The sequence below is a fragment of the Alligator sinensis genome, unplaced genomic scaffold (assembly GCF_000455745.1).
Source record: "Alligator sinensis unplaced genomic scaffold, ASM45574v1 scaffold534_1, whole genome shotgun sequence".
Classification (NCBI taxonomy): domain Eukaryota; kingdom Metazoa; phylum Chordata; order Crocodylia; family Alligatoridae; genus Alligator; species Alligator sinensis.
Genome location: NW_005842050.1, coordinates 2,469,918 through 2,495,474, shown reverse-complemented (window position 1 = coordinate 2,495,474; position 25,557 = coordinate 2,469,918). Strand labels below are relative to the sequence as shown.

The following is a 25,557-nucleotide window of genomic DNA, read 5'->3' as shown; positions in this document are numbered from 1 at the left end:
TACATTGCTCTATCCTAAGTGCAGGACTTTGCACTTCACCTTATTTAACCTCATGAGATTTTTTTTGGTTCAATCCTTCAATTTATCTAGGTCTCTCTGAATGCTTGCCCTACTCTCTAGTATATCTACTACTCTCCTGAGCTTGGTGTCATCTGCAAACTTGCTGAGGGTGTACTCCATACCATTGTCCAGGTCACTGATGAAGATATTGAACAGAACCAGTCCCAGGACCAACACCTGGGGTACTCCGCTTGATACCAGCAGCCAACTAGACATTGAGCCATTGATTACTCCCCTTTGAGCTCAATAATCCAGCCAGTTTTCTGTCCACCTTACAGTCCATTTATCCAACCTATACTTCCTTAGCTTGCTGGTGAGAATGTTGTGGGAGACTGTATTCAGCCTTGCTAAAGTCAAAGTACAGTACATCTCATCCACTGCTTTTCCTGGATCCATAGAGCCAGTCATCTCATCATAGAAGGCAATCAGGTTGGTCAGGCATGACTTGCCCTTGGTGAATCCATGTTTGACTGTGCCTAATCACCAGGAATCCTGGTTTTCTCTGTTTAAAATTTTCAAATTCTCTGATTTAAAAAAATCCAAAATTTATATTTTTCCATAATTCAAATGAAATGTCACTATATATATAGGTATCAGCTGAACACAATGTTTTACTGATATATTTAGTTTTAAAGCAATTTGGAAGCCTACCAATGCCTCAACTATTATAATAAAATAAATTCTAAATACCTATATATTTTGGCATTTGATTTAGTGTTTATTATCATAGAAAATCAGAACTCCCTCTGCTCCCTTTGCTCACCAGAATGTGGGTCCAGTGGCAGCTGTCCCCCCACACTGCTTTGTGGTGCTGAGAAGCCCTGATATGCTAGTGCTCCTCAATCCCAAGCCATAGCCCCTACAACCCTGCTGCTGCCCCTTGCTCCCGACCTGTTGTCTCCCACCCCCAGGCTCTAGCCTCCCAGTATGTGGGGAAGAGGGGAGTGTGGGGCAGGGAGGAGATGTGTGTGGGGCAGAGGAGATGCCCATAGGCAATATCATAAACAATGCATGGGCGGGGGTATTTACCCCCCCCAGATATGTGTGCCCATAGCAAGATACAGGGCTGCAGCCTGGCTGGACTAGCAACCAGACCACCTTCATAGCAGTGGGCAGGACCCAGCACAGGAACGTGGAGAGGGTAGTGAGACTTGCTGCTGCCGCCGCCAGTACTGCTGTGCCACTACTGCTGCCACTGCCACTACCCCCACGGCAGCTGTGCCTCCATGGAGTAACACCATGCCACCAACAGCATGAGGAGTAATGGATGGGGGGCAGGAGTCCATGCTGCCCTCACCTCCTTCCACTGCTAGCTGCTCATGTGTCAGACCATGGCTGTACCCTGCACCCATGGCCTGGCCACCACCATTCCCCTCAGGCCACCTGAACTGCACACCACCCAACCTTCCCTCCAGGGTAGAGCTACGGCCTGGCACAAGTGACTGGTGGCAGGAAGAGGTGAGGGCAGCTTGGTCCCCCACATTGTCTGTTACTCCTTGTGCTGCTAGTGACATGGCATTACTCTATGGTGGTGTGGCTAGTGTGGGGCTCCTGGTGGTAGCAGTGGTGGCAGCAGTGAGTCTCACAGCCCTGCTCCACCTGCCCACACCAGGCCCCAGCCAGTGCCAGTTCGGCCAGGCTGCATCCCCGCGCCCTGCTGTCAGAGACAACTCGAGCAGGGGGCAGGGCCCAGGGCAAATCAACCTGTGTGGGGCCCTGCCCCCAGACGCAAGGAAGCTGGCGACAAATTCAGCGGTGGGGAGGCAGGTGCCAAGAGGCTGGACATGAAGCCAGTGGCAGCACGGAGTCACCGCAGCCAATTCACAATGCTCCGCAGGGCCCCACAAAGCGCAGGGCACAGGGTGGTTGACCCGATTCGCGTTCCCTCCCCCCCTTCCCCCCGGGACAGCCCTGCTTGCTCTGGGTACAGAAATTTGGGGAAGGCATCATGTGCCCCCCTCAACATGTCACCTATGGCACCTGACCCCTCCCTGGGATTGCATGCAGTGGCAGGGAACCAGCCCCTGCACTAACCTCCCCAGATGAGTCACCTGTGGCTCCGTCCCACTCCCTGGCTAGGGCTGCCAGCCATGCATTATTGCCCAAAGCCTGTGAGCAGCATACCCTGCAGCTGGGCAGCACCCCCAGCCCCAGCTATCAACTCTGCTCCACTCCCTCCCTCACTGTGGGGCTTAGCATGAGCCACTGCCACAATCTGCCCTCCCCCACCTTGCCTATGCCCACCTCCCACATGGATTTACCTGCAGGCAGCTGGCAGAGGTGCTCTCCACCCTGCTGCCTGGAGCTGTATTGATGACTATGTATGTGCATGTGTGCAAGCACACAAATGCATGTGGTGCCCCCTGAATCTGAACAGCCTCCTCCCGCTTCCCCCAGCCCAAAGCAGCTACTTGCAGGCTGGAACTCTGCCAGCCTGCAAGGGGAAACCTGCAGTTTCCTGCATTTTTCTTCTTTAAAGGAGAAAATCCATTTTTTTCCATGGCAAACAGAAAAGCAAGATCCCTGCTAATCACCGTCCTCTCCTCCAAGTGCTTAGAAATGGATTCCTGGAAGACCTGCTCCATGATCTTTCCAGGAACTGAGGTCTGACTGGTTGGTAGTTCCTTTTCTTAAAGATGGGCACTACATTTGACCTTTTCCAATGATCTGGGACCTTGTCCAGTTGTTGTGAGTTTTCAAAGATAATGGCCACCAGTTCTGCAATCACATTGGCCAACTCCCTCAGCACCCTTCATTGCATCCCATCTGGCCCCATGGACTTGTACGGGTCCAACTTCTCTAAATAGTCTCTAACCTGTTCTTTCACCAGTGTTGGCTACTCACCTCCTCCCCAAACTGTGCTGGCAGGTGCAATAATCTGGGAGCTGTCCTTGCCTTTGAAGACTGAGGTAAAAAGGAATTGAGTACTTGAGCCTTCTCCACATCATCTGTCACTAGGTTGCCTCCCCCATTCAGTAAGGGATTCATACCTGCTGAAATACTTATAGAAAGCCTTCTTGTTACCCTTTATGTCCCTTACTAGCTGCAACTCTAATTGCACTTTGGCCTTCATGATTTTATCCTTGCATTCCTGAGCAGTGCTCTTATACTCCTCCCTATTTGTTTGTCCAGGTTTCCACTTCCTGTAAGCTTCCTTTTTGAGTTTTAGCTCACTAAAGAGTTCCTTGCTAAGCCAAGCTGGTCTTCTGCCATACTTGCTAGTCTTCCTGCACATCATGATGGTTCATTCCTATGCCCTCAGTAAGGCTTCTTTAAAGTACAACCAGCTCTCCTGGAGTCCTTTCCCCCTCAGACTGGCCTTCCAGGGGACCCTGCCCAGCAGTTCCCTGCGTGAGTCAAAGCGCTTTTCTGAAGTCCAGCATCTGTAGTCTGCGGCTCTCCTTCCTCCTTTCCCCAAAGTCATAAGTTATCACCAGGGATCCTGGTTTTCTCTGTCTAAATATCCCAAATTCTCTGATTTAACCCCTCCCTCCATTCTCTGATTTAAAAACCTCAAATCCATGTTTTATTGCAATTAAAATGAAATGCGTATATATATATTTATATATGTATATATGTGTGTGTGTGTGTGTGTATATATGTATATGCATGTGTATGTATGTATATGAATATACATATCAGTTGAACACAATGTTTTATTGATATATTTACAACTGTAAAGCAGTTTGGAAGCCTATCACTGCCTTAATCATTATAAGACAATAAATTATAAATACCTATATATTTTGGCATTTGATTTTGGTTTTCTCATGTAAAATCAGAGCACCCCCTGCCCCTTTTGCTCACCAAGATGTCGGTCCAGCTGTGGCTGTCCCCCCGTTTTGTGGTGCTGAGCAGCCCTGATATGTTGATGCCCTGCCCCTGTCATTGTCCCTCACTCTTGACCCAGAGCCTTCCCTGACCCTGCCAGTGCCCCTCACTCCAGACCTGCAGCCCCCTACTTCCCCCAGCCCTGCTGGGAGGAGACCCCCAGCTGCCCCTCCCCAACTTGCACACTTACAGGATGGTGGTCTGTGGGGACACGGTGGGGACAGCCTCCAGCATGAGGTGCATGCAGTGTACCTCATGCATAAACACAGGCAGCACCTGGGGTACCACATGCTGCCCTGTGCTACCGGCTCGGGCTGGGCAAAGAGGACCAGTGGCAGAGAGGACCAGAGCTGTGCTCCACAGCAGCATCGTGAAGCCGAGCGTGGCTCTAGCCTGGGCCTTGCTATGGGCAGCAGGACTATGGTGAGGGGCTCCAGATGCTCTCCATTCTACCTGGGCCAGAGAGTGGCAGCTGTGGCTCATGCAGGCAGCAGCGGAGCAAACCTGGCCCTGGCACAGGCTGGATGGAAGAGGAGGAGACACATGTGGCACCCCTTTCCCCAGGCTGGGGCTTGCACACACCATGCCAGGCAGCCTGGCTATGGCTCCCTGCCCCCCCAGCAGTGTCTCCCAGTCACCCTGCCCTTGTCATTGCCCCTGAGACAATGGGCACTGGCCCCTAGCACTGCCAGCCTGGCCACTCAGCTCCCCACTTCCCCCAAAGGGCCCCTCAAACCACTTTTCCCACCCACTTCTCCCACTGGAGGGGCAGACAAGTCTGGGTGAGCCCTACCGGCAGAGTTGGGCTCACTGGTGGCATCAAGTGCTGCCTCAGACCCTCCTGCCTCACCCCACCCCTAGCACCGAGACTCCTTTCCCCAGCACTGGCAGGCACCTGCTACCCCCTCCAGACACCCCAGCTACACACACACACACACACACACACACACAGCCCCCAGCTTCCTAAGTTTTCCTCCTTTAAAGGGAAAATCTGTCATTTTCCCCTTTAAAGGAGAAAATCCATATTTTTCCGTGTTTTTCATAGTTTTATAGTTGGTAGGGTCAGCAGGGACCTGAGCAGATCATCAAGTCTGATCCCCTGCCATGGCAGGAAAGAGTACTGGGGTCAAACGACCCCGGCTAGGTGACTATTCAGCCTCCTTTTGAAGACCCCCAGGGTAGGAGCAAGCACCATTTCCCTTAGAAGTTGGTTCCAGATCCTAGCCGCCCTGACTGTGAAGTAGTGCTTCCTAATATCTAGCCTGAACCTACTCTCAATCAACTTGTTGCTGTTATTCTTAGTTACTCCCGATAGTGCTCAGGGGAACAGGGACTCTCCCATTCCCTGCTGGTCCCCCTTGGCAAGTTTATAGACAGCCTCCAGATCCCCTTTCAGCCTTCTCTTGTGGAGGCTGAACAGGTTCAGGTCCCGTAGCTTCTCCTCAGAGGGCCTGCCTTGCTGCCCCCTGATCATGTGAGTGGCCCTCCGCTGGACCCTCTCTGTGTTGTCCACATCCCTCCTGAAGTGCAGTGCCCAGAACTGGACACAGTACTCCAACCTCCTTGGACCTGTTTGTGATGCATCTGTGGATGCATGGCAAGGTGTGGTTAGCCTTATTGACTGCATCCTCATATTGGCAGCCCATGTTCATCATGGAATCAATGACACCAAAGATCCTTTTCTGCCTCAGTCCTGACAAGAAGGGAGTTCCCGAGCCTGTAGGTATGCTGCTGGTTCTTCCTCCCCAGGTGCAGTACCTTGCACTTGTCAGTGTTGAAACCCATCCTGTTCTCATCCGCCCACCTCTGTAACCTGTCCAGATCTAGTTGTAGCCTGTCCCTCTCTTCTAGCGTGCCCACTTTCCCCCACATCTTAGTGTCATCTGCTAATTTGAACAAGGTGCTTTTCACCCCCTCATCCAAGTCACTGATGAAGATGTTGAACAGTACAGGCCCAAGAACCGGGCCCTGGGGTACACCACTGCCCATATCCCTCCAGGTCGAAAATGACCCATCCACCACCACTCTCTGGATATGGCCCTCCAATCAATTTGCGACCCATCTGACTGTGTAGGCATCGACACCACAGTAACCTAAATTTGTAATGAGAATGGGGTGAGAGACAGTGTCAAAGCCCTTCCTGAAGTCCAGAAAGACTATGTCCACCGTGACACCTGCGTCCAAGGATTTTGTGACCTGGTCGTAGAAGGCCACCAGGTTGGTCTGACAGGACCTGCCTCAAATGAACCTATGTTGATTGCCCCTAAGCATAATCTCCCCTGTTGGTCCCTTGCAGATGTGCTCCTGCATCATTTTCTCAAAGAGCTTTCCCAGGGCTGAGGTAAGACTAACGGGCCTATAGTTTCCTGGGTCCTCCTTCCTCCCTTTTTTGAAAATGGGGACCACATTGGCCCTTTTCCAGTCCTCTGGCACCTCTCCAGAGCACCACAAGTGCTCGTAAAGCTGTGCCAGGAGTCCTGCAATGACATCTGCCAATTCCCACAGCACTCTGGGGTGGAGATCGCATGGAGAATGGAAAACCCAGATCCCTGGTTATAAGATGACTAGGAATTTCAGCAACACTCCTATTTGTTTAGTATAAAGAACATTGCTTACATTTGTTTGACACACAATGTTTAAAAATTCACAATGAATACATATTATAGAACAAGCAAGGGTGGCCAATCTGCAGCATATGTGGGACAGGCAGCCTTTGTGGGTGTCAAGAGCAGATCAGAGAGCAGGCAGGCAGCACAGTGGCAGATTGGGCAGGGAGCACAGGAAAAAGCAGAGCAATATATTGGGCAGTGGAAGGGGCCTGTCAGTTAATTTCTAACAGGCCTGCCAAAAAGGTTGGCCCCTACTGTTATAGAACATCATAACAACATACAAATTAAGGCTGATTTTTTGAGGAGGAGGAGAAAGCGTGCCAGTTTAACTTAAGGTGTATTTTTAAACCAATAGACTTATTTCAGTGCAGCAAGCTTATTTAATTAGGAACAAGTTTAAGCTAAATCAAAATCAACTGGAAAAAGAAAGTGCCTATCTAGCCATTTGCATCATTTTAACTATTAGTTTAAAGTTACAACTTTAATGAAGCCAGTGCAAATCTGCATTAATTAATCTTTTGTGTCATGGTTAACCCTAGAATTTAATAATATCGCATCCCGGATAAATTTAACCCACTAAAGAGATTAAAGGTGATACATACTAATTAGGGGTGTGTGAAGTGGGCCATATTCAATTCAGATTCAGCCCGATTTGGGGGACAGTGATTCAATTGGTTGATTTGGAACACTGTCCTGATTCGATTCGGCCTAATCTGAATCTGAAGATTTGATTCTGATTTGGAGAATCAGCAATTCGGCCATAGACACAGCCTTAAATGTTTTTTCTACGTACCTCAAAGTACCAGGTACAGCTTGTGAACGCTGAGATGGTGGGATGGATGGAGTGTCCCACAGGAGTGTGGGGGGGCATGTGCACCCCCTATACGTCGCCACTGATACAAGTGCAAGTAGCGTAGCACCGCACGAAACAATGGACGATGCGAGACTGAGGCAACTGCATGATGGCATCACATACCATCCTCACTCACCCTCTCACAATGCTTTACTCACATCGCTGCATAGCTGTGTTTTTATGCTTCTTTGCAAAAGATCACATTTTTCTTGCACAGAGCAAGTTTCTGGTATAGATAAGGTCATCACATATAAGCAAATTCGCACAAAACAAATTTGCATAAAGAGAGACCTGAGTGTACAGTTTTCAAGAAATTAGGGGAATACAATGAGAGCTAACATAAGGAATAACTGTCTGTCTATCTAGGCCTAGAGATAAGCCTGACTCCCTGGCTCCACTTAATTCTGTCTTCCTAGTTCCCGCCTCTGTTTATACCTGTTCCCTGGTTCAAAGTGTAATTTGCCTTGACAGACAATTCATTACCAAGAATGCTAGCTTTGAAAATATTGAGAAATGGAAATCTTAAATACAATGAGCCAGATCCTATTCCACCTATAAGGTTTTTGGTCAAACATACATTTTATCCACTTTAAAAGGGGAGGGGAAAGGGAAGGGCTGTTGCTTGGGAGGTCGCAGCAGCTGTTTCACTGTAGAGCAAATTTTCCTAATTTTGACCCTGGATGATAAAATCTGGAGTGATTTTGCTACATTTGTCTAACTTCAGAATCTCATAGCAGTAACCATTACATCATAATAGATTGTATTTGGGCATTTGATAGCAGTACAATAATTGGGCATGTCCCCACATGGAGAGGCATGCATTTCCAGGGACACAAAAAACAGCGGCACATATTTGTGCCACTGCTTTGTGCCCCAGGGTACACCCCTGCATGTGTGCTCCAGTACACGCCAAATTGTCCCAGATAGGGTAGGGAAGCTGGGGCCAGCTCCTGTGCGGGCCCCCTGGTGATCCTGGGGGCTTCCCAGGGTAGCAGCTGCATGGATCCTAGCCAGCAGGCAGAGTGTGGCTCTGGACAACCAGGCTCTGTTTCTTACGGTGCATGCTGCTGCTGCATGCACTGCACTGAATTAGTGGCGTTTTTTTTTATTTTTTGATATCAGGAAATCCCGGTATCAAATTCTAGCACCTCACTGCAAATTTGCAGTGTGGCATATATTTGTACATTTGCTGTGTGCAGTTTACAGTGCCACAAACAGGTTTGCAGAGTTGCAAGCCGCACGTGCACACTTGTCTGGAAGCACCCATTATATCTGCCTGTATTCCATATGAATTTAGGTGCCTAGGTGTCATCCTAATCCACCCTGGTCAAATACCTGAATATCTTGCATCTACTCTTATCCTGCATCAAATACCTGCACCTATATTTGTAACGCACCATCACCTTAAGACTGAGTCACAAAAAAACCGGCAAGGAGCAGGAGGAACCACCGACCTTTTTTAAGTTAACGGTTTCTTCAGGGACAAAGTGGAATACAATCACATTTAGACACATAAGCCCATTTATGTGCCTAATAGTTCAAACAGAATCTGACCCAATGTATCACCATTTTGTAGTTGTTCCATGGCCATTACTACTTGAGATTGATAATGCATTTAAAATTGAGGATTGAATTTAAGAAACTGCTGCTGCTACTGACATTTTTTTAAAATCTCAACTCTATTTTTGCTCTCACTTTTCTGAGAAAAAAAAGAACAAATTATAGTAGAATTTCCATCTTCTGTGACTCAGTCTAGGAGGACACATGACAATGAAGTCAGATTGGGTGACCACAATGTTTCCTTCTGGCTTAAACATTTATGAATAACACTGGGCATGTCTACACGTGTGCTTTAATGCGCATTATCTTATTTTATGCAAATTAAAGTGTCATGTATAAAACCATCGGCATTTATACACAGACTTCTTTCTCCTACCATGCACTGGAGATGCACTGCTCCAGAGCAGATTCGATTAATCGAATCAGTTGTATAAGAAGCAAAATGTGCGTCAGCATGCAGAAAATGGGGCCAGTATGTGTTTGAACTACAGCACCTTCTATGTTTTAGTTCAAGTGGGCCACCACCATTTTTCAGTGCTGACACGCATTTTGCTGCTTATACAACTGTATGTGTTGCTACGCCAGGCACTCTTCAAAGTGCCCGGCACAGCGGCTCTTGTATATGTAAAAATGCCCCATGCTTTTTACTTAATGTGCATTAAAATAGGCTAATGCGCATTAAGCATCACTTAAAAAGCATGTGCTTTAGTTAATTCCCATTAAGGCTGGCTAATGCTCATTTTCCTAGTACCTCACAATGGAAGGCACCTATTTCCAAGTGCGGAGGCTGCTCCGATGCATTGTAATTACAATGCGTTGGAGCAGACTCGATTAATTGAGTCTGCTGGGGTGTGGTAATTACCACACTCCAGCCAGCCTCCACATCTCATATATCAGCATCCCCATGCTTCAAAATGGTGGCAGGCGTGCTTTATCTAAAGCTTGTCGAAAAAGCCATTTTGAAGCATGGGGACACTGATGCATGAGATGCGGGAGGCTGCTGGAGCGCAGTAATTACCACACTCAATTAATCAAGTTTGCTCCAACACGCTGTAATTACAGCATGTTGAAGAATCCTCTCAGCACATCTACAGGCACCCCTAGTGCCTCCTCCAAATGCTGGAAGTCATGCAACCTGGCTTCCTTCCTCCAACTCTGTGAGAGTTGTTACACACACAAAAAAAAGAAAATTAAAATGTCAGAATTGAGGAGGCCTTGTGAGCTTCTTGAGCCTTTAGTTTGGCAATACCGAAATCTTCTTGTCATCTAATGTATACCAGTCTAGGCCTGGGCTTTTCATGCATTATAACTTTAAGCTGATATAATCAGGAAAGCCAGTGATTTTTTAAAAACCTTTAACCCCATCAGGTGTTGGCAGTCTCTCACGTGAGCTTTTGGCTATACAGAAAATGAAGGCATGACTAGATAAAAGGAATCCCTGACCCCAAGCTCATGACATGGAGCCCTTATGGTTTCATCCCCCATAGCATGGCCAGCTTGTGCCTCATCACTGCCAAATCAATCACTCCGAATATCAGTGGCATGAATATGCTAGTTACATTGTTATTCAGAGCTTGCTCCTCCACTCACATAGTTGTACCTTATGAAATTCCTTTCCTGGTTAATATGGGTGCCTTGGCTTGCCTCAAAATAGGATCTAGTCAGTTTTAGGGCTCCTAATAGCACAGCGCTGACAGAAGTTGAGATGGGTTAGGTCCATTTTCTGATTGCCAAATGCAGCCATTATATGTGGCTTAGACTATACCCAGATTGAGGATGGAGTTCAAGAAAAAACAAATTGTTGCTTTGGGAGCTCACCAGGGTATTACACAAGGTATGGTAATTCAGCAGACAGGACAGGCATCAGGTGTAGGAGAAAAAGAATATGTGAACCAGAAAGCTCTCTCAAATTCTCTGCGCTAAGTAACCCATCAGGTATAGACACTCACTTCTCAGCCCATGATGAACAGCACCTGAATACTCTTTAAAGTAAATGCCTACATCTTTTGCATCACGTGAGGAAAAAAAGAAAAATAATCACTATACCAGTGTAGTGATAATGAGTTCTGGAAAATATCTGTTCTGTGGACTCCATCACTTGTGGGTACAAACTGTGTACTCCTGTGTACCTTAGCATTTGTTTCAGGGATTTTAGAGAATCAGCTCAAGGAATCAAGCTGATTTTTTAAAAGTGTGTGGGATTTGTTTGGTTTTTTTAAGTGCAGTAAAACTCAGCTTGCCCCATCACAAGCTGCATGTTGCCTATTTTAGCCTAATATTGTACCGATGTAAAGGCAAGCCACTCGTTTTTTTCAGCTTTTCAGCCAGTCAGTAATCTAAGGATATGCCTATGCTTCCTCTGTGGCAATCGTGAGACAGTCCTGCTTGCTTGCTTCTGCTCCCCAAACATCACTTACAAAAACATGGCATGCACTTACTTTTTAGAGTATGCCTAGAATTGCAGTCTCAGACACTGGGGGCAGTGTACATCCGGTACCACTCCACTGATAACCATACACCTTTTCTAAAGCATTCAGCATGTGCAGACCTGGAACAAACAGGTTTGTGGTCACATTCTCAATATTGCTGTGGAGACATACAACTATAGCCTAATTTTTCCCTCTGTTCTGTAAAACCAATGCATGTTTTGCCCAAACAGTGCAAGGATAGGCCTCATCTATGCATCTTTTTAATCCTCTGAGTCACCTATATTTCAACATTTATAACTTTCTTTGAAGTGGTCTCATTCACGTATGACCTTCAGTAGCACATCAGTTTTAGAGACGCATCCAATACAGAGCATTCCATTATAGTTACTAATCAAGCGCGACTGAACTAAACGACCTCTGGAGGTCCCTTCCAGCCCAACTTCTTCGACTTCAAGCTGCAAACATCACACAACTGATGTACAATGTGTTTAAGCTGATGATTCATATCCTTAAAAAGAGATTTGCATCTTCTTGCTTGTACTGCTATTTAGCCTCTTGCCATTTATATCCCTGTAAGAAAGCAACAGATGTGTATATATATTTTGCTTCTACAGCAGTTTTCATTTTTTTTTTTCTTTATAATGCACACCTACCAGGAAAAAAAGGAAAGAAACTTCTCTTTTGGTATGTGAGGGTACCAGATGTGCACAAGACAGCAAGAAAAGAAAACAAAGGGCTAAGAAAAACCATCAAATATGATAAGGGCACCATTTCCCCTGCTTTCTGACCCTGAATTTGACTAGGGCAAGGCTAGGGACAAATGGTTATGCTGAATTTGCATTGTAAGCAGAACTGCCAACCTTAAATGCTCTCAAAAAATTGGTCAGGCCCCCAAATTAGGACAAGCTTAATCTTTGAAAGCTTCATTTCTATAAACCACTAATATATTTTGGATTTGTATTATTTTTTAATACCCAAAAGAGTGAGGAATTGATTATTGTAAAGATGGAATGAGAACATCTCCACGCAATCTCCACCCCTCCCCCTGCTTTTTTTAAGGAAAATTGTGTGCTCCCCAAATCAAATCAGCAAAAATCGATTCCAAATCCATGACTCATTCAAGAACCACATGTGGCCCTGCTACCAGCAAGCACCCTCCACCCCCAGCTGGGCTTCAGATGCTTCCAAATCCTTTGGCAAGCATCGCACGTGCGAGCCCAGGACTGGAGGCTTGGGGTTTGGATACCGCCAAGTTTCACTCGCCCTCAGCTGTACGGCCGCAGAACCAAACTGGGGAGGAGTCCCAGTTTCCCACAGAGTTGGTGCATAGCTGAGATCTTCCTGTTGGAAGGAAAAACAGGAGGCTAACTATGCATGACCTCAGTCAGGGTACTTACCACCCCCTGCCAAGGTGGCTTTCCCCCTGCAACTAGGATAACCAGCTTACCAGTCACCAGGGCTGAAGAAACCCAGGGAACACGGAGCAAGGCAGGAATGTGAATTTCTCCACACAACACCTTTGGGAAAACCTATGGTGGTGCGGGCATCTCTGCTGCAGGAGCGCCCCTCGATGGCTATTGTCCACCCCCACCCTCACCCTCACCCTTCCTGTGCTGGGGACCTGCCCAGACCTATCAGCACCTCTCAGGCCAAAGGGCTGTGGGAAATCCCGGCCACATCCCGAGCTCGTCCCTGCGGGGAACCACAGCAAGGCTGAGGGCGGGGGGAAGGTGGGCTAAGGCTCCTAACTCGCGGCTGCAACACCCCTATGCCCGCCCCCCCCCCAAAAAAAAACCCCTTCATACGCATGCGCAATGCCCGCTCCCCCTCCCAGCATGCCACACGCCGCTCTGCGGAATACAGTCTTCTTTCCCTCCGTCCAATCTCCGCCCTCCCCTGCGATTGGCTGGCGGGGGGGGGGGGCCCCCCTTGAAGCGGGTTGCAGCCCGGCTCGAGCGCGCCGGCCGTTCCGGTCGGAGCAGCCCTTCCCTCCCTCCGGCCGGGTACGTGGGTGCTCTCCCCTGCCCCCCTCTCCCCCACGCGCGCGCTGACCGGCTGGTTCGGCCCGCAGAGCCCTGGGCATCGCGGGGCTGCTACCCTTCCTGCGCGAGGCGGCCGAGGAGGCGCACGTGCAGCGCTACCGCGGCCAGGCCGTGGCCGTGGACACCTACTGCTGGTTGCACAAGGGTGCCTACGCCTGCGCCGAGAGGCTGGCCAAGGGCGAGCCCACCGACTTGTAAGTGCCACCGTTACCCCGGGGGGGGAGGGGGTGGGAGGAGTCACGTCCTTATCCTGCGGCTCCCAAGCTCTGCCAGACTGCGCACCAGGAATGTAAAACGATACAACCTTAAGGCCCTGCCCCTCGCAGCAAAGTTTTGGCATGTAAAGTAATGATAAGAAATCCAGGTCAGGGGTTCCCAACCTCTTTTGTACCAGGACCTGCTTGCAAACACTGCTGGCTGGTTTGGACCCCATGCCCCTCACTCCCATCCCCCTGCCCCTGGTGTGTGGGCGAGGGGTGCAGATTGAGGCCCCCCCCATGAGGGAGGGAGTGGGGTAGGGGCATGGGAATTGTGCAAATTGGTGACACATAGGGAGTGCACGCGGGGACACGTGCACCCCCTGCAAAAAGTGCTGCCGGCGGGTGGTCGCCACTTGCTGCCCAGAGGGCTAGGGAGCCAGGACAGGCTTAGTATTGCCAGCCTCCCTGTGTGAAAAATCATGAGACAAACTCTTAAAAATTGAGAGATTTGAAATGTAAATCATGTGATGCTATTTTTGGACCATGTGTTTCTGTGGTTCCCAGGCCAAAGGCAGCAGGATGCAGAGTCCCAGCCTGCCTCTGCCCCATGCACAAATCTGGGGGGCACATGCCTCCCCCAGCCCCGGGGCCCCATTCACCCCAACCCCTGCCCCACTTCTCTCCCTCACTATGGGGGCCTTGATCTGCTCCCCTCTCCCCCCTACCCCTTCCCCTCCACAGATTTACCAGTTTGGTGTTCGCTATATGTGCCAGAAGAAAAAGGCCTGAGATTTGATCTCTATCAGGAGATCTTGAGTCGGAGTTAATTTGACTTGGAAATCAGGAGTTTCATGATTTTTTTTCATGAGAGTTGGCATTACTGGGCTTCTAACCCTGCTGTTTTGTGGGAGTGAGAGATATTGGAGGACATATACTTGGGCAGCAAATATTTGGGGAGTGGCTGCACCTTAGTGGAACAGGACCTGGGTAGTGTGGATCAGGGAGGATCCTTCCCTGAAGTAGCATCATTTTGAGCTGCATAATGAGTGCTTAAAACTACTTTAAGGTGTCTATGTGGGGACAGTCCAAGGATTAAAAGCTCCAGGAACAGCTGTAAATTAGCATGTAACAAGACCCTAACAGTTCTCTTTCCTCAAGCTGGGTCCTGGGAGGAAGCTTGCCCCACTGGGCAGTGAAAGGTGCATAAGAAACTGCACTGAGGAGGAGAGGCAGTGGCTGTGCCTCTGCTCTGTGAACTCATGGCCTGATGCGGAGAATGAAATAGATGGAAAAGCCAGAGAGAATGCTAAGACAGGGTTTAAGGAGAAACTAGCTAGAGACTTGCAAGGTAGTGATCCAAATTAAAAGTATGTTAGAAGCCAAACAGCTGCCAGGGAGTCAGTTGGGCCTTCACTGTGGAAGATGTTACGGAGATGCCCTCTCATATCCACTGTTTTCTAGGAATAAGTCAGTGAAACTGCCCCACACTGAGGATTTGGTAGGTGAGGTCATAGAGGAAATCGATAAACTAAATGGTAGCAAATCACCAAGACCTGCTGCGATTCACCTTAGGGTCCTGAAGGAGCTCAGACTGGACATTGCCTAACTCGCAGCCTGTCATGAAAAGCAACCTCAGTACCAAAGGACTGGAGGGTTGCCAGCGTGACTCCCATATTTAAAAAGGGTTCTAGAGGGGACCAGGGAACTACAGGCTGGTGAGTCTGAGTCCTATTCATGGAAAACTGGTAGTAGTAATAATAATAAATTGTTCAGCGCATGGTTGAACACGACTTGCTGGGGAGGAATTAATGTGGCTTTGTCAAGGGGAAATTATGTCTCACCATCCTACTAGACTTCTTTGAGGGTAGATTGGGGTGACCCAGTTGCTTTAATATATTTCGACTTCCAAGAAGTTTTTGACAATATCCCCCATCAGGCTTTTAATTAAGTTAGGTAGTCATGGGATTACTGGGAAGTTACTGGGAAGGTATGATTGGAGATTAGAAATAGGCTTGAAGATAGAAAGCAGAGAGTGAGTATAAATGGTCAGTTTTCCGATTAGAAAGAAGTAATCAGCTTCCCAATCTCTGCTGGGACTCATGCTGTTTAACACTGATGAATGATCTGGAAAAGGGAGTGAGTAGCGAGGTGTCCAGATTTCTGAATGACACAAAATTATTCAAAGTGGTAAAGACACAAAGGCTGACTGTGAGGAACTACAGAAGGATCTGACACAATTCAGCAAATAGGCAACTAAATGACAGGTGAAATTCAGTGTAGATGAGTGCAAAGTGATGCACCTGGGCAAAAATAACCCAAGCTATACCTACACTATGATGGGCTAGACATTAGCTGTTCCACATGGGAAGGAGATCTGGGAATTGTTGTGGACAGTTTACTAAAAACATCAGTTCAGTGTTCAGCAGCTGGCAAAAGGGCAAAGTGTTAGGAATTATTAAGAAGTGAATTATAAACAAAACATAAAGTACCGTTATGCCCCATTATAAATCCCTGTTGTGTCCACACCTTGCATACTGTGTCTTGGTCTGGTCCTCACACCTCAAAAAGCATACAGAACTAGAGAAGGTACAGAGGAGGGCCACAAGGATGACTGGTGTGGAGGGGCTTCCACATGAGGAAAGATGAAGAGGCTAAGCCTATTCAGTGTAGAAAAGAGATGCTTGAGGAGGGACATAACGGTTGGGTTATATGAAAAATCATACCTGTTTCATTCAACTCAGCTACCCACTTTTTTAAGGCGTTTAGGATTTACTGACATTTGAGAATAGAATATGTGCATTTCAGACATTTAGGGGAAAATCTGGCAGTCAGCATCTACACAGTAATTATTATAATGTGTTTTGGAATGGTTGGCTGGTTTGCCATTTTTATTGTGTGATAAATTGTTTGAACGTCTGACATGTTACCATTTATTGCACAATATTTGCCTGATAAATGAGGTGCCTACTAGGAGTCTTTCTAATAGCAAAATGACCCCTGTGTCCATAAACCAAACCAAAGCACGCATCTCTATACAAATACTGCAATAGGGAGATCAGTGGACTAAACAATATGAAAAGCCTAGAATTCCCTACAAATAGCTCTCTCTAAGGATGTGATTAGGGGACAGCAGTGGGTTGTTCCATTTGTACTGCTGTTTTACCTCCTTTCCCTGTAAGGCAGTGGTCAGAAATCCTTTTAGGCTGTTGGCCAGGGTGACTTGGTTTAGGTCAGAGGTGGGCAGATGCTAGGACCTAGCCACAGCCAACACTTTTCCCTGCTGGTGGCACAGGGAGAGTGCTCATAGATACAGACCCCCTTTCTGCTGAATGGTGATGAAGCTCCATGTCCCAGGCTGAATCAGCTGGCTCTACAGGGTGGATTCAGCCTGTGGTCTGTAAATTGCCAACCTCTGCTATAAGGCATTGTTTACAGTACTGCTATTGGCAAAGTTATTCCCTCGTGGTTACAGTCTCTTCTTTGTCTGGGTACAGGTCATTTTTATTAGTGTCAGGGAAGGATAAATCAGTATGCTTGTCATCACTCCATTTCATCACTTTATACTATGTGTATTTGGCTCACTCAAGTCAAAATGATGTTTTGTACTATAGCTTGTAAAGTTTGTCATGTATGGTAGGATTTGGTGGTGCAATAGTCTAATTAATCTACTTGCATTTAAGAGACAAGGTACAGTAGAACCTGGATTTTTTTGATTTTTTTTTTTTTTTGCTCAGGATGTTTGTACACCAGGTAATTTGTAGTTGGTTGCCAAATCAAGCATGAGCTACTCAGCTGTGTGCGCCTCCTCCCTGCTCAGATGGAGCACTACGGTGATCCCACAGTGGTTTGCTGTGGCCATGCACACCCAAACTAGTTCACAAACCTTCATCATCTTAAGGGCTAGGAACCCTTAACGCTGTGAAGAATCCAGGTATATTAGGTATATTATCTGTTGGAGTAAGCGGTATATCCAACAATATCAGTCAGAGTGGGTAACGCCACTGGATTTAGAAGATGAGAAGTGACTCTATCTTAAAATTGTGTGGATGTTCAGTGCTGTAAGTGTGTGTGCACACACGCATGCACACACCCCCTGCTGAAAACCTATAATCATGTCATTGACTTATTTTGTTTTTCTTCCCTAGAAGTTGGAAATGTGATAGTGTTAAAGTTTGCTTTTAATAATCAGTTCTTCTCTTGCTTTGAAAAATTTAAAAAGTGTATTTCTTCTTACAGTTATGTAGTTTTCTGCATGAAACTTGTTGATATGCTGCTGTCATTTGGGATCAAGCCAATTCTAGTATTTGATGGATGCACCCTGCCTTCTAAAAAGGAAGTGGAAAAGACTCGAAGAGAGTGAGTAATGATATGTTCAACTTGTAAGCAAACTACATTAGCCTAACTGTTTAACAGTGCATTTCATCTTTTTTTTTAAGCTATGGTAATTTATTTTGCTTACCAAGATTGCTTTAGTTACTGCATTTTTACAGTACACCGTAATAACTGTTTCAAATGTTGAAAACAATAAACCTTTCTTAGGAGATTTTTTTTTCATGACTGCTCTACTACAAAAATCTGCTTATGAATTGGGAAAATATAAATTACTGAAACTATTCCTTCAAGATATAAAATTACAAAGAGTTTCAGATTTCTTGTTGGTTCAAAGACATCATGTAACAGGAGTGTTTCCTTTTTTTTTTTTTTTTTTTTCTCCTGATACCATTGTCCTCAGAAGTGGGACAGTATGATAGTATTCAGCGTGAATCAAGGTTGGGATTTGTGTTCTGATTTGGTGGTTCTAGAATCTTGTGAGAGAATCTCCTGAAGTTTTAGCTCAGATTTGAGTGGGTATTGCTGGATTACCAATTCTTGAGAAATTTTTGGTCCCCTACACCTTGAAGTAATTTGTTTCTAATCTTGGATTGAGTCCCAAAGAATCCTTCTCAGTCTCCCAAACTTGCAGTTCTTGGGCACCTATACACGTGTTGGATGTCTGCTCCGATGTGTGCTAATTAGCACATGTGAGAGCAGACTCTAACTGAGCCTGTTGGAGTGTGTTAATTAACATGCTTCAGCAGCCTCTGCATCACATGTATTTAGCATCCCAGAACTTCAAAATGGCAGCAGACGTAATTGAACTAAAGTTCATCAAATAAGCTTTAGTTCAAACACCCCTACCATCATTTTTGAAGTGCAGAACGCTGAATACACACGACCTTGCGGGTACTCTAATTAGAGCAGCTCACAGTTGGTGCAATTAAAACGCCACCCCCTCTTCCACCTCCCCCCTCACCCTCTCCTGCGCCAGAGCATGTGTATAGATGCTGCTTGTGTATAATATTTTCACAGCCCTTTAAAACCATCGTGGAAAACCACCTCTATTCTTTTTTTTTTTTCCCTCCCATCGTTGATTTCAACTAACACCTCTGTTCTTTGCTTGTTTTTCAGGATTTATTTTAATATTATTGTGATGGTAGCATGTCCTTCCATAACATCTGACAAAGTGAGCTTTTGCTCACAAAAGCTTATGCAGCTCTGATTCAATTAGTCTATAAGGTGCATCTCTACTCTGCCTTATGCCTGACCAGAATAACACCGCTAACTACTTTCCTACTCACTATATCATAAGTTGCATAATTTTGTTTCAGTTTGGGATAGTCCACTCATCTTCTACTGTCTGATTTCTGGATCTTTTTGTTCTTCATTTTGTCACAAACTGTAACTCTTTTTGAGGGCAGGTGATAGGTGAATTGTGTCCCTTTAATCCTTTGCAAAGCACTGAGTACAACTATAATATTGTGTGATACCATAGCAATGTTCAATATTTGAGGAAAGTGGAATTTTTATTCCTTTGCAGGAAGCGCCAAGCCAGTCTTTTGAGAGGGAAACAGTTGCTTCGTGAAGGGAAGCTATCGGAAGCAAAAGAATGTTTTGGACGTAGCATTAATATTACTCATGCTATGGCTCATGAAGTTATTAAAGTAAGTCATTAATTATACTGAATTTTGTATTTGCAAATGGCATCTCCAGTGCTTGTTTCCACCGTGTTTATTTCCCTTCTCTTTTTGCTTTTCTTTTCCCTGTCACTGGATTGGTGATTTAACTTGCACAAATATTGTTATCTTTAAACTTTATAATGTGCTGTGAAATATCTTAAGTACATCTTGTTTATGACAACAGATAGATGTTTTCACCTCGACTTTTTTTTTTCTTTTTCATGGTAGAGTTGTATAAATGTCTGCCATGTGCCAGTTAAAACATTTCTTTTAAATTCTAATTAAACATTTAACTATTTTGGTGTCCTTAAAAATGTAACATTATTACCAGTAAACAACATGAATAGGAAATATGGTACAAAATTATTTTCAGCTGCTAAAGGACTATGTAAAGAAAAACTGTAGGTAACTTAGAATGGCTCAAGACTTTTTTTCTTTTTTTTTTTTTTCTTTTCAATCCCACAAGAGGTTTTATCAATCAGACTTTAAATTTATTTAAGTGCTGCTTTCTCTGTCCAAACTGTAATTTGTTAAACTGGAAGCATGAACAGTTGTGATAGTGGTGGCGAACAGCATAAGAGAAGCAAGTGTTTTATAGAATGTAATCACTTCATTTTCTAATTCTTAGGTTTAAATCACTCAAATGTGTCCATGTGGGTGGCGCCCCATTGACTATACTAGACCCTTTGTGGGCACTGCTGTCAGCAGATCTTTTTAGATAAAGGGTAGCTGTTACTATATGCTTACAGAAAGTAAAATTTTCCACTTTAAAAATGGAGATCAGTCCCAAGTCATTTATGCATTCTTGAACATCTTATCCACAATTCCCAGCATAACCTATCCAATGCTACTGCAAGAAAGTGGTGGTAAATATGTTGAATGCTTTCATAATTCTTGCATTTTTTTGTTTTTATACAGGCAGCTCGAGCCCAAGGTGTTGATTGTATTGTTGCTCCATATGAAGCTGATGCTCAGTTAGCCTATCTTAATAAAACTAACTTGGTACAAGCTATAATTACAGAAGACTCGGATCTTTTAGCTTTTGGATGTAAAAAGGTATTTCATTATATAACCCTTATCTCGCTACATATTCAAGGCATTGTACAAACTAATTCCCCGCACACACTTGTAAATATTGTTATTTGCCCATCCCAGAGATTGTGATCTAAAACATGATACCAGTGTAGCATGCAAGCTTGCGCCACAAAAAAATACTTATTTTTAGTTCTGTTCACAATGTAGCAGGTGCTTTCTAAACAGGAAAAGGAGTACAAACTCTACCATAAATGTGCTCAGCTGTTTTGAAAAATGTAAACTCTTCTGGATTAGAAAGCATGCGCACGTTTTGACCACAACTCTCATTCTTTAAGACCATCTCAAAACACTATCCATGGGTCTCCATTCTTGTATGAAAAGCAGCCTTTTCTTTTTCTTTCTTCTTCTGAAGTACACCAATACATGGTTCTTCTGCTGTTTGAGTTTTATGGAATTCACCTATGCCTGATGTCTTCTAAAATTTAGACAATTCTGGGACAAGGCCATTAAATGCCACAAAGTGACAAAGCAATAATGTATTTTTATAAGACTAAACAAATCATTTTAAAGTGTGTAAAATACAAGTAAATCTCTCCCCATCCCTCTCTCTAGGTGTTCCTGAAAATCGATAAGTTTGGTAATGGGCTAGAGATTGATCAGGCCAAATTAGGAAAATGCAAACAGCTTGGGAACGTGTTTACGGAGGAAAAATTCCGCTATATGTGCATTCTCTCTGGCTGTGACTACCTTCCATCAATTCATGGAATTGGGTTAGCTAAAGCATGCAAGCTATTGAAATTAGCCAACAATCCTGATATCATAAAGGTAATATTTGTTCACTTTTGATGTTAGGCTTTTTAAAACCTTTATATGTGTGTGATGCTGTTAAAATATGTAAATATTTTGTGCAGTGTGCATGTCAAACTGTTGGATTTTGAGACTGTCAAAAATATTCAACTACTACTGTAGAATTTGTATTTCATGTAATACATCAGTATGATAGAACACTCTTATATTTAAGCTCTCAGCACTTGAAAAAAATATATAACAAAATATTCTAACCCTTCAAGAATATATCATAATTGGAAACATTTTTTTAAACTCTAAGAGATTTTGTTTTAAATTATCGTTTGTTTATTCTTTGTGTTGGGTTTCTAAAGAAACAGCTTAGAACTTTTAATTTAGTTTCAGTTGAATCGTCCTAGTTAAAGTGTAAGCAGTTCTTCAAGAAAAGTAGCTGCTTGAAAAACGGCTTGTTTGCGTGCTTTCTCCTTTTTTTCTGCCTTCGTGTTCAAAGTCATTTAGCTTATTTTCCTATAATTATCATGGCTCTGTGTGGCATTATGAAAAATATTCAAGTTAAGGCAGCTCCTGATTCAAATCTTACAAGTTAAGCAAACCTGACACCATAGAAAATCCAGTCAGTTTGGGACTGTTTGTATGATCACAAACGGGGGGGGGAAAAAAGAGGTTATAGAAAATGAGAGATGTTAAAATTTACAACTTTGTTTTGGATGCATTTAGGCCATAAAGCAGTAAAACATTTCATTTGGTCCAGTTAGTTGTATCCATTGGATTAACTCACTTGAAGTCAAGCACATATTTAATTTTGACTTTTTTGAGAGTAACTGCATTTTTTTCCCCACACTTCAAAAATGTATTGATAAGGTATGTATCAAAACAATTTGCCTTGGTTCATTTAACTTTCTTAAAAATAAAAAGGAAACCTAAATGTCCCATTGTTCAATCATACCATTCAGCAAAACCAGCATTAGAGTGGTATACTACTAAATTTAATTTTAAAGTTGCAAATTTTTCTTTTTAAGCTTGGTCACATATTCATGCTCCATATGAATCTTAACTACAGACTAAGGAAAAAGTACTGGGTGGTTCAACAGCATATTAAACTGAAAGACGATTCTTAATGAAGTGATTTTTACATTGAAGAGTATCTTTGACTGGACGTGGAAAACATACTCATAGATTCATAGATGCTAGGGTCGGAAGGGACCTCAATAGATCATCGAGTCTGACCCCCTGCATAAGCAGCAAAGAGTGCTGAGTCTAGATGACCCCAGCTAGATGCTTGTGGCCATTATTTCTTGTAACCCCCGGGGGGCCCCTTGGTGAATAAAACCTCACCAATTCCCTTCTGTGCCCCCGTGATGAACTTATAGGCAGCCACAAGGTCGCCTCTCAACCTTCTCTTGCGGAGGCTGAAAAGGTCCAGTTTCTCTAGTCTCTCCTCGTAGGGCTTGGTCTGCAGGCCCTTAACCATACATGTGGCCCTTCTCTAGACTCTCTCCAGGTTATCCGCATCCCTCTTGAAGTGCGGCGCCCAGAATTTCATGCAGTACTCCAACTGCGGTCTGACCAGTGCCCGATAGAGGGGAAGTATCACCTCCTTGGACCTATTCGTCATGCATCTGCTGATGTACGATAAAGTGCCATTGGCTTTTTTGATGGCTTCGTCACACTGCCGACTCATGTTCATCTTGGAATCCACTAGGACTCCAAGGTCCCCTTCCACTGCTGTGCCACCCAGCAGGTCATTCCCTAGGCTGTAGGTGTGCTGGACATTTTTCCTCCCTAGGTGCAGCACTTTGCATTTCTCCTTGTTGAATTGCATTCTGTTGTTTTCTGCCCACTTGTCTAACCTGTCCAGGTCTGCTTGCAGCTGTTCCCTGCCCTCTGGCGTGTCCACTTCTCCCCATAGCTTTGTGTCATCTGCAAACTTGGACAGAGTACATTTCACTCCCTCGTCCAAGTCACTGATGAAGACATTAAAGAGTATCGGTCCAAGGACCGAGCCCTGCGGGACCCCACTTCTCACACCCTTCCAGGTCGAAACCAACCCATCTACCACGACTCTCTGGGTGCGACCCTCCAGCCAATTCGCCACCCGCCGGACTGTGTAGTCATCCAAGTCACAGCCTCTTAACTTGTTCACCAGTATGGGGTGGGATACCGTATCGAAGGCCTTCCTGAAGTCCAAGTATACAACATCCACCCCTCCTCCTGTGTTCAGGTGTTTCGTAACCTGGTCATAAAAAGAGACTAGATTGGTCAGGCACGATCTGCCTGCCACGAACCCGTGCTGGTTTCCCCTCAGCATAATTTGTCCTGCTGGGCTCTCTCAAATGTGAGCCTTGATAATTTTTTCAAAGACTTTGCCAAGGATGGAGGTGAGACTGACTGGCCTATAGTTGTCCGGGTCCTCCTTTCTTAGGGTGGGCTGTCCTTGTGGGTGCCACATGGTTTGGTGGTCCACAGCTTCCCCGCCCTCATCTTCCCCTCCCCCCGACGAGCCTAGTTTAAAGCCCGCCGGAGGAGATCCGCCAACCTAGAAGAAAACACACGCTTACCTTTTGGGGGACAGGTGAAGCCCATCCCAGCTGAGCTTGTCCTTCGTCGTAATGTGCGGGTCGTTGTCAAAATAAATCAATTAAGTTTAGTTTTCTTCTGTTTCATAGTTTGAATTATTTTGTATTTGTTCATGTATTTATATTAATTATTAATTTCATAGGATCGACATCAGTGTATATAAATATGCTGTTGGAAAAAATAGTTAAATATTTAGTGAGTCAGTACTCTCTCCTTTGAGAAATAGCTTGAAGTTTAAGTGCTGTCTGGTAATATCATGCTTCTGTTTTGAGGGTGGTTGGGGGAGGAGGGAAGGTAAAGTAAAGGATAAATTTAGTTATACTTAACTTCATCAATCTTGCATTTCAATGCAAAGTCTTGATGATGATAGGGTACCTATTACTTGTGCATCTGTTGAAGACTACAGCCTTGTGGAGGGTTGAAATGTTTTATTGATAACAACATCAGATTTGAAGGTGAAACAATGTACAGGTTATTCCTAATTCAGTTTTTCCATGCTTTTAAAGATAGATGGAATATGTGCCTTAGCTGTCTCTCTATTTCAGGCTTTGTCCAGTAATTTAAGATGTATTTGCTCATATGTATTTTCTTTTCTAACCATTTTCATATGGTTAGAAATGAGAAATAAGCAACATCTTATTTTTCTTGACAGGTTATTAAGAAAATGGGGCAGTACCTCAAGATGAACATAATTGTGTCAGAAGAGTACATAGAGGGATTTATTCGAGCTAATAATACATTCCTTTATCAATTGGTTTTTGACCCAATCAAAAGGAAACTTGTTCCTTTGAATGCCTATGGTGATGACATTGATCCAGAGACATTAATTTATGCAGGACAGTATCCTTTCTGTGCTGAAAAATATGGGAAAATGATGTGGTGAAGGGGATTTCTTCCCCTTTCCTTTCTGCTTTTTCCCTCCCCTTTTCTTTGTACAGTTGAGTCCTGATTGATAAGTGTCTGGCAAAAGAGAAGTCCGTTATCTTCCTTCTAACATCCTTTTTCAAGCATTATACCCACCCAAAGATTTTAGTACATTTTCTAAGATGCTATAAATAGTTGTTGACAATTTATTTTTTCCTTGAGACGCAACTTTCCTCCTGCCTGTTCCTTCCTAGTAATGGTTGAACGTGTCCACTTGTGACCTCTAATGTACACAGATGGCACACTTGTGGCCTGCCAGGTGGTGTTCCTGCATGAGGCCTGAGTGGTGCAATGCATTCAGCACTAACACTCCTCTTTTGAGCTTTTGGGCTAGGGACAGACATTACACACAAACTGGTTTATGTGATCAGAAGCTGATTTAAACCTGTAACAGAACAGACTTTCAATGCACATAAACCAGTTTGAAAATGGCTAAAACCAGTTTGAGATAAACCTGGTTGAATGTAGTATCAGACTTAACTGATTTGGGTCAAACTGGTTTATACAACCGAAGATCCTTTCTTGGCTTAAGTTAAACCAGAGTCCCCCAGCATCCTAGATGCTTTGCAACCCTGGGCAGGGTTCTCGGCTCCAGTCCAGCAGGGCTAGCCCCGACACTCTGCCCCCTCGCTGC

The 25,557-nt window shown here is 44.9% G+C and overlaps 1 protein-coding gene across 1 annotated transcript in view; it reads left to right on the top strand.

Annotated features, from left to right (window-relative positions):
* EXO1 (exonuclease 1) overlaps positions 1–25,557 on the top strand; it is a 52,870-nt gene that overhangs the window by 2,827 nt on the left and 24,486 nt on the right. Inside the window, exons 2-7 of the mRNA XM_006022887.1 lie at positions 13,414–13,578; positions 17,821–17,940; positions 19,442–19,565; positions 20,499–20,636; positions 21,228–21,440; positions 24,652–24,839. Coding sequence (XP_006022949.1) covers positions 13,414–13,578; positions 17,821–17,940; positions 19,442–19,565; positions 20,499–20,636; positions 21,228–21,440; positions 24,652–24,839 — 948 coding nt within the window. The remainder of the gene's footprint in view (positions 1–13,413; positions 13,579–17,820; positions 17,941–19,441; positions 19,566–20,498; positions 20,637–21,227; positions 21,441–24,651; positions 24,840–25,557) is intronic.